This window comes from Psammomys obesus, unplaced genomic scaffold, assembly GCF_907164565.1.
Source record: "Psammomys obesus unplaced genomic scaffold, mPsaObe1.curated_primary_1811, whole genome shotgun sequence".
Taxonomy (NCBI): domain Eukaryota; kingdom Metazoa; phylum Chordata; class Mammalia; order Rodentia; family Muridae; genus Psammomys; species Psammomys obesus.
In genome coordinates this window covers 3,272,608-3,281,623 of record NW_026592636.1, presented here as the reverse complement: position 1 = coordinate 3,281,623, position 9,016 = coordinate 3,272,608, and the positions used below count along the sequence as shown (strand labels likewise).

General features: G+C 53.3%; 1 protein-coding gene across 2 annotated transcripts; it reads right to left on the bottom strand.

Moving 5' to 3' along the window:
- Positions 1-273: 273 nt before the first annotated feature.
- Positions 274-8,097, bottom strand: CUNH11orf24 (chromosome unknown C11orf24 homolog). 2 transcript variants are annotated; one of them, XM_055614735.1, is made up of 4 exons: positions 7,978-8,097; positions 3,573-3,770; positions 2,399-2,570; positions 274-1,717 (listed from the first exon to the last, which is right to left on the bottom strand). In XM_055614735.1, the coding sequence occupies exons 3-4, from the start codon at positions 2,472-2,474 to the stop codon at positions 555-557; spliced, it is 1,239 nt and encodes a 412-aa protein (XP_055470710.1). In that variant the 5' UTR covers positions 2,475-2,570; positions 3,573-3,770; positions 7,978-8,097; the 3' UTR covers positions 274-554. The 2 variants fall into 2 exon arrangements, with proteins under 2 accessions (XP_055470710.1, XP_055470711.1); XM_055614736.1 differs by lacking the exon at positions 3,573-3,770.
- Between the last annotated feature and the right edge of the window lie 919 nt (positions 8,098-9,016).

The window sequence follows — 9,016 nt, the reverse complement described above, 5'->3', positions numbered from 1 at the left end:
TGGATTTGGCTCTTTTCTACCCAGGTTGGGCTCTAAGAGGCTCAGCACCCACAAGGTTGCACAGCCAACTGCCAGCACCAAGGAGCAGCTCTGGACTTGGCTGAAGACTCCGCTGAGCACCTGGGCATGGGAGGGAGCCCAGTGGCTTGAGCACAGCAGCTCTCCAGGGACTCATATCATACTACATGTTTACACAAGCAAGCCCCACCAAGCATCTGAAAGGCTACACCAGGAGTGACCGAGGGCAGGACACACAGACCCACACAAGGCAGATGGAGAGCAGTCAATTGCTTTTAATTCTGGCCAAGATTTCCCACACCAAGAGCCGAGCAGGTCAGGCCCCCTCGGCCCTGGCCACGCCTGCTTATGTCATCATTTAAAAAAATAAATATGAAAAGGCAGCTCTCTTGTGATCATGGGGTTGATCTGACAGCAGTTAAATGTCTTTAAGCATGTGGCACAGCTCTGGGATTGCACCGAGAAGATCTGGAAGCACTTGGTTTGGTCTGGGGCGAGAACAAAGGCCGTGGGAGAGGCTGGCCTCCTGGGGGCCCTCACATCTCCGAGTCGGCGTACATGCCGTTGATCAGGTAGTCCACCTGTGTGTAGTCCTTCTGCTTGTGGCTCTCGTAGGCTTGCAGGGCAAACATCACCAGGACCGCGATGAAGAGGGCCACCCCGAGGACGAGCACCACCAGAAGTAATACTTTGTTCACCAAGGAGGAGGTTAGGGGCTCAGTGGTGACTACTAGGTACTGGCCTTGGGTGCTGAGCTGGCACGAGTCTGTGGTTGGCACCTTCAGGTCCCCTGAGCTTCTGGGTGTTGGCCCAGTGGAGGCAGTGCCGGCTGTGGCTTTGGTCCCCACCTGTTCTGTTGTCAGGGGCGTGCCTGGCTCGCCTGTCCTGCCTGTCCCCTGGCTAGGTAATGCAGGGTTTGGCTGTGTGGTGGGGGATGTGGCTTCCATTCCAGGGCTGGGGCTGGTAGGAGGCATTGGCACTGTGCTGGCAGTTGGCTCCTTGGTTTTTACCTGGGTGGTGGTCAGTACCATAGGGGACACTGAAGCCACAGAGTGGGTGGTGGTGGTGGGCGCCAGGGTGGTGTTTGAGGGAGTCGGTGTTAATCTACCCACTGTGCTATTCACTGGCTGTTTTGTTGTCACCTGGACAGTGGTATCTTGCGTCTGGACACCTGGGGTGGGTATAGGGCTCGTGGTGGATGTGTTAGTGGGTGTGCTTTTGGCAGGACTCGGCGTCCTTGTGGGAGGCCCACTAGTGTTCATGGTGCCTGCAGCAACAGTCGCGGTGTGTGGGGCCACGGCTGCCACTGTGGCTGTTCCTGGTGATGCGCTGGCATTTGTTCTTGGCACTTCTGCATGTGGTGTGCTGAGAGAGGGAAGCCCAGCGGTGGTGATGGGTAGAGCCTGCCCCCCAGATGAGGGGCCTGATGGTGTAGGTGGTGCAGGAGTCCTGGAGGTCACACTCTCTGTCGTACCCTCTCTGGCTGGTGGGGTGCCCATGTTTGTCCAGTGCGTTGTCACCCTGGCTGTCGCTGTGATGGTGTTCAGGACGGCTGCCCGGGTCTCTGTGGTGGCTGTGATGGGAGCAGGCAGCACTGTGGCCTTTCCCTCAGTAGTTACATTTTCAGCCTTTGGAACTGTGTCCCTAGGCATGCTTTGTTTTACTGCTTTAGACCACATCTTGGTAGTGACTAAGTATCCTTAAAATCAGGAGAGAAGAGAGACATAGAACACTTTCAACCACATGTAGGGTGACTTGGTGTCCCCTTCGGCTCCGCCCCCGTCCTGGCTGTATGGCACCATATTCTAGCCTGGGTGCTGATGGGAGTGACTCGAGCCCTATGTCTCCTCTCACCACCCCCGCCAGCTGACAACAGCTGCCCAGAGCCCATGACACCCCGAATTAAGAATTCCTTTGCCTGTTCTGAGGCTCCAGCCCGAGGAGGTTTCAGAACTTTGGAACTGTATCTAATTCCTAAAGCATCAGATCAGAAGGTTCACATATGTGATTAGCCAAGAAAAACAAAGCAAACCTCAACCCCTGCACACCCCCCCCCCCCCGGAAGTTTACATGGAAGAGCGGCTACACAGACAGTGGCACTGTAAATGGCCTTGCCTCAGTGATGGGCCTGGCGGAAGGATGAGCAGAGCCCAGCGGGGCAGAGGCCCACTCAAGATGGATGCGCCAACAAACCCTGACAAACAGGAGATCCCCGCAGGATGGGCAACTCTGCAGGCCTCTGCCCCGGTCACACCCGGGCTCCCACCTGTGCTCAGGACAGGCCCTCCCAGTCCTGTAGCTAGGAGGGCAGGGGTGTGAGGATGCCTCCCTTCTGGAGTCAGATCCTAGGGGGCTCCTGGTGGTCAGCTTTCTCACTCACGTGGCTCATCAGACACCGTATGGCTTCTAGATAAGGGCACGGAGGAAATCCAAACCAGCACCAGGGCTGTCCACATCTTGCTGGTGGGGTGAGAGCTGGGGTGCTGGGCTCGGAGCCTCAGGCGGCCAGCCCTTCAGACTCTCAACAGTGGCCTTCTGCTCGGCCCAGGGACCTGGGGTGAAGAAGGCAAGTTGGTCAGAGGTGTTCACTCAGCAGCACATTGCTTCCCCAGAGGCCCAGGGCTCTGTAGGGGCCCCGGTGTAAACTAAGCCCAGTGCTTAGACCAGGACCGTACTCAAGCAGCCATGAGGGCAATACTGACCTGCCTATGTCTTGCCTCCCCTTGCCTAAAGCATCTGACCCAGTTTCACTGTCCCTTCTGGAAAGTCCACTCTCTACCTCTAGAATTAGAGCTGGCCAGGAGAGAGCCTCCTCAACAGGGTGAAGACTTCTCATCCCTTCACCAGGTGGGTCTTATTTTCTAGGGCACAGAATGTTTGTTCTGTGAGAAGAAAAGAGTGAGGGGTGGGGTGGGGTAGTGAGAAGAGACAGAGTAACAGTGCGTCAGGGAAGAGCTGAAACAAAGGTTTCACACTGAGAGGTCAGGCATCTGAGCCATGGCAAATGAAGACATTCACCTGGCTCTTGGACCACTTTCATCTGATAGCCTAAAGATGTTTCCAGCAGGTTCGGGGTGTTCCCTGAGCCTCAGCCCTGGGTTGGAAGTCTGCCGGTGAGTTGAAGGAGAAAAAAATGTGACAGGCATTTCCAGTGGCTAGGGAGGGCCTCAGCACCAACTGTGCCCACTACCAATCTGGGACAGAGGTACGCAAATTTTCTTGGAGCAAATATTTTGGACAGGGGACCATGCAGGCCGTATCTCAGCTACTTACTTAAGTCCTGCCACTACAGCAAAAAGACTGCCTCAGACAGCAGTGGCTGTGTCCCAGTAAAAGCTTATTCACACAGTACATATTCCCGGAGACATAGCCCACAAGCTGTAGTTTGCCAACTGTGGCTCTGGTGCTTTCACCCACCTCAAGGCAGCTGATTCAGCTAAGCCAGAGAGGTACCAACCCGGTATCTTCCCGTTGATTCTACAAACTTGGCACCCCAGGGCCCTTCCTAGGTTCTCTGTCAGGTGCCCCAGTCAGGCAGGGCCCAGGACACTCACAAGAGGCGGCTGCTCAGTGCGGACTAGGAGGCAGGGCTGATGTCCTCCTTGGGCAGCTGTGGGCTTGGCATCCCGTACTTGCCATATTAAGTCTGGCTTTGCAGGTGAGGGCGGCTTGGCGGGGCAATCCCCGGCCATGGCATTCGCTGAGGCGCATGCGGGACAGAGGCAGCTGCTCCTCTGTGGTATTAGACACACCTAGGGTTGAAAGAGAGCCGACACTGCTTAGGAAGGACAAGGGACAAACGTCTAATGAGGAGGCCCCAGGGGGGCAGCACTCAGAGCTCAGTGCTGGGAAAAGGACAGGTATCAGAGCTGTCAGCGCCACAACTTCTGATGCAGCAGTTCTAACACAAGAACTATTTTGTTTGCTTTGTTTGAGACAGGGTTTCTCTGTGTAGCCATGGCTGTCCTGGAGTTCACTTTGTAGACCAGACTGGCCTCGAACTCAGAGATCTGCCTGCCTCTGCCCCTTGAGTGCTGGGATTAAAGGTGTGCCCTGCTGCCTGGAAGGAGTCTTATTTTTTTCTTAATTAAAACAAAACAGCTAATTCTATGTGTGTACACGCGTGCACCTGTGCTACAGGGAATGTGTGGAGGCTCAAGGACACCCTGAATCTGCTGTCTCCTTCCACCACATGGGCTGCAGGGTTCAAACTCCGGGAGGCAGCAAGCTTAGTGACCAGTGAGTGCCTTTACCCTGAGCCATCTTGCTGGCCCTCACAGGGAGAGTAAAAAACAAAACAAACAAATGAAAAGGCAAATGTTGATAAACCAGCTGATTTATCTGTCAGGAAACCCACTTTTCTGGGAGGCAACTGGAGCTGAGTGGAATCAGGAGCGCAATGCGAGGACACTAAGCCAACCATCCTCTTACTGGGGAATGGCTGTAGCTAAGTTTTAAGGTTCTTTTTTTTTTTTTTTTCTTTTAACTACAAATATTCATGTATATCTCTGTGGGTATGTGCATGTGTGAGCAGATGCCCCCAGAGGTCAGAGGAATTGGATGATCCTGGAGGTGTAAACAGTCGTGAGCCACCCGTTGGAAGGGCTGAAACTCAGGTGAGAGACGTGTTCTGGGTTATGTTGTTGAGGCAAGGTCTCCCATTGTAACCTAGGCTGGCTTGGAACTTGCCATGTAGTCCAAGATGCCCAGCCTCCCAAATGCTGGGATAGCAAGTGTGAGCTATCAGGCCCAGCTTTCACTGATGAGTGTTTAATGGACACTCGGAAGCTCCTCGGCTTCCAGAGGGCAGGTGGAGTCAAGCAGATGGTGATGCCCGTAGACTAGAGAAGCAGCTTCTCACCTTCCAGAGGACACGCATTAGCAGATGGTGACGCCCTAGTGTTGCCACAAAACTGCTATCCAAAACAAATGTACAGAAGCGCGCACACCTGTGCACACAGGCCCACCTGCACAGACCTGTGTTTGCACATAGCCAGCCATATGCATGCAAGCGAGCAGCCACATGTGTAGGAAGTCACACAACTCAGTGCATGCATGCACACATGAAGAAAAACACAAATGACAGAGAAGGAGGGAGAGGGAGAAGGAGAAGGAGAAAGAGGGAGGGAGAGGGAGAAGAAGGGAGAAGGAAGGAGAGAGAGAGGGAGAGAGAGGGAGAGGAAGGGAGAGAAGGAAGGAGGGAGAGGGGGAGGGGGAGAGGAAGAGAGGGAGTAAGAGGAAGAGGGAGGGACAGAGAGAGGAGAGAGGGAGGGAGGAGGAGAGGGAAGGAGAGAGAAGGAGAAGGAAGGAGGGAGAGAGGGAGAGGGAGGAAGGGGGGGCAGCTCCACAAGACTATCTCTAAAACACTCCACAAGTTTCTTGGAAGACTTCTGCTGTGTGCCACCCCTAGTCACTGACTCCCAGCCAGTAGGTGGGTGCAGAACTCCTACACAAACAGGAATTAGCCACTGAGGAGAGGCAAGAAGGCCTTTGCTGTGTTGTGACTTCATCTCTATGGCACGGTCGATGCCAAGGTCACATGCAGAGCTAGGGATGGTGACACATGCCTGTAATTCCAGCTCTGGGGAGGCAGAGGCAAGAGGCAAGTTCAAGGCCACCCCAGCTACAGAGTAAGACCCCATGTCCACAGAACAACGTAGCAGAACCTTTGCAGACTGACTCATAAAGAACAACAGTTCTTTAGAGAGACTTTAGAGAGCCTTAAGTCAGAGTGTAGACCTCAGTGTTCTCATTATCTGTAGGACCCGGGCATGGCAGCGTATACCTTCAATCCCAGGAACTCCAGGAGCAGAGGCAGGAGGACAGGCAAAAGTTCTAGTTCATCCTGATCTACATAAAGAGCTCAAAGCCAGAGATTCATAGTGAGAACTCACTTTTTTTTTAGACTAGTTCTTACTGTGTAGCCCTCGTTGGCCTAGAACAAGCTATGTGAACTGGCCTTGAACTCATGAAGATCTGCCTGCCTTTGCCTCTCCAGTGCTGAGATTGAAGGAGAGTGTTGCCATGAGTGGTCTTGAGACCTCGCTGGAGAGACAGCTCAGCAGTTAAGAGTGGGTCTTCTTCCATGACCAGGGTTGGATTCTCAGTTCCCACACGGCGGTTCACAACTATTTGTGACTCCAGTCCTAGGAGAGCCAATGCCCTCTTCTTACCTCTGCAGGCATTTTATGCACGCAATGTACAGATACGCAAGGAGGCAAAACACCCATACATATAAAAATATGTTTAATAGCGCTCTTAACCCCTGAGCCATCTCTTCAGCCATCTATCATATATTATATATTACATATTTTGAAACAGGTCTCTTAATGGAGACCACGGGAGCTTGATACGTTGATGAGATTGACTGGCCAGAGAGCCCCCAAGGCCACTTGTTTTTTCCCCAGTGCTGAGGTTATGGGCCTGCACTGTCCAATGACAGTCCCTTAATTCCAGTCTCAGAGGATCCAACAGCCTCTTCTGGCCTACGAGGGCATTACTAGCATGTATTCGGATATATGCAGATACACAGACATCCATGCAGATAAAACATTCATGCACATACAGGAAAAAACAAGTATTAATCAGAGACTAGAATGGGCTGACTAGGGCTGAGGGTTCCTCCTTTTTGAGACTCAGTTCCCCACAGGATCTTCAAGAGATGAGCAGCAGGACACCTTTTTGCCAGCTCACAAAGCGGCCATTATCTAATGTTCCAAATTCCCATCTGCTACACAGGCACACCCTTTACCACAGGGCAAAGTCTATATGCATAAGGCTTTAAGTCTGCGTTTCCTGGGCTGCTCCCACCAAAGTTCGGTCAGGTGACGTGTCTGAGTCCCAGTGCCCTCGAAATACCTCCCAATTCCTTTAGTGTTTGACAGTTTGCATTCCAAACCTTGCCTTGACTTTTAACTCTTTTTTGAGATGTATAGATTGCTGGATACAAATCACAGAAAGAGAGACCTCAAGTTGTTGACCTTTTCCTCCAACATGCACAGATTCAATACAAGAGGTCCAGACTCGGCAAAGACCACTAACAGTCCCTATCAGCAGGTCCCCATCTCCGCTCCAAGCTAGGGAAGTTACACAGACACAGCAACAGAGACTGGGAAAGCTAACAGGACGGGACAAACCACGCCACCCAACTAATCCTGACACATCGCCTGGTTGGGCTTGTATACAAAGACACTGCCCTGTGATCCAAAGGCTGTGTCCATGTGGCAGACATTAGCCCGTGATCCCGGAACATACAGATATTACCTTAATTGCACTGCTTACCTCCAGGTTTCTGGACGTTCACGCCTCACCACTAAATACCAAAGGTCTGCTGTTCTAAAGCTTCCCATCCACGCCAGCACTATTGCTATTTCGCTATTAGGCAGAGCTAATTTATAGATGGAAAAACTGTATTTTTAAACAGTTTGTGGTTGATTTTATTGAAATTTTAAAGAGGCTTCCGAGGGGTCGGGACGTAAGTAATACAAGTTCTTAGAGGCGGCTTTCTGAGCTCTGTCCAGACCGTTAAGCGAACAAGCTAGCGGCCACAAGGGGAGGGAGGCTAGTAGGCAAAAGAGAAGGAAAATATGACGGGCTTTCCACACTAGAAGGTAGAAGAGTTTGGGGAGCAGGCCTCAACTATTTCTGAGATCAACACCTTCTAGGGCACAGCCTGATCCAGGGTTCGCCTACTCTCGAGTGTTCGTAGAATGCTCTCAAACTGCCCAGCATCGGCTCTGGCAGGCTGTCGATCGCCGTCGGCCCACCTCCTCCCTCTGCGCATCCCTGCTTCTCTAAGGGCTCGGCCCATTCCTCCCTTCTCCTCCTCTCCTCCATTCCTCACCGCCTAGGCACCAGGTCCCCATTCATCCCTCCTCCGCCCCGCACCTCGCTGTCCATCCCCAACCGGTTCATGGGCCCTTCACGACGGTTCCCCGGACGGCAGCGCGGGTCGCTTACCCGGGCGCGGCAGGCCCGTGGCCCTCGCACCGCAGCGCAGCCACTTCAGCGATTCAGCCCCGCGCGGGGACGTGGACCGCAGCGAAGCCCAGTTCGCTCAGCTTGCTGAGGCGCGCTGGGCCCCACCCGGACCGCCCCGGAAAAACGTCACGGAGGCGGGACCAATGGGCTATCGCCGGCACGTGCGGCCGCCAGCGATGGGCGTGGCTTGCGTAGGCCCCGCCTGCTTCGGGAGCCGGCCGCCAACCTGGTCCTTAGCCGGAAAGAGCGATCTGGAGCTGGTCTGGCGGAAGTGAGGGGGCCTGGGACTTCTAGACTGTGTCTGTGTGCGTTTGCGTGGCTTTTTCCAGAATCCCGGGAGAAGGGGCTCAGGCCAGGTGAGCGCAGATGTGTTCGTTCGGTGGCCTGTCTGGACGAGACAGCACTCTAAGGCCTCTTGAAGGACTTTGGGGCGCTCCTCTGGCCTGGTTCTTTGAGCTTTCCTCCCCCTCGGCTATTCAGCTCCTTAAGGCAGCCCAACCCGTCCCCGCTCTCAGGCATGGCTACTGAGGTTTGCTTTGCACTCAGCTGCACTTGCCAGATTCTGGCTCAGCAGTTCACCTGAAGGGCGCTACACTGATTTAATTCTGCAAGAGGACCTTCGCTTCTGTTTTCCAGGTCCAGAAACAGACTCACAAAGGGCTTTGGAATTCTACACGTGGCATGACAGTGGGACGAAATGGAAAAGCCTGTGAGACTTGCTTTAAATTTGAATAGAGCCCATTCGATTCCCAGCACCTACGCGGTGGCTCACAACCGTCAGAAGTAACGGTTCCAGGAGATTCCATGCCCTCTGGCCTCCAGTGCACATACATACCTGTAGACAAAACTACCCTAAATTTTGTTTATTCTGTTTTTGAGTCAGGTCTCTCTTTATATCCCTGGCTGTACTTACAGTGTAGATCATTCTGGCCTTGAAATCCGAGATCCTTGTGCCTTTGCTTCCCTGCTGGGATTAAAAGCATGTGCCACCGTGCCTGGCCTGTTTCCAGTTTTATAA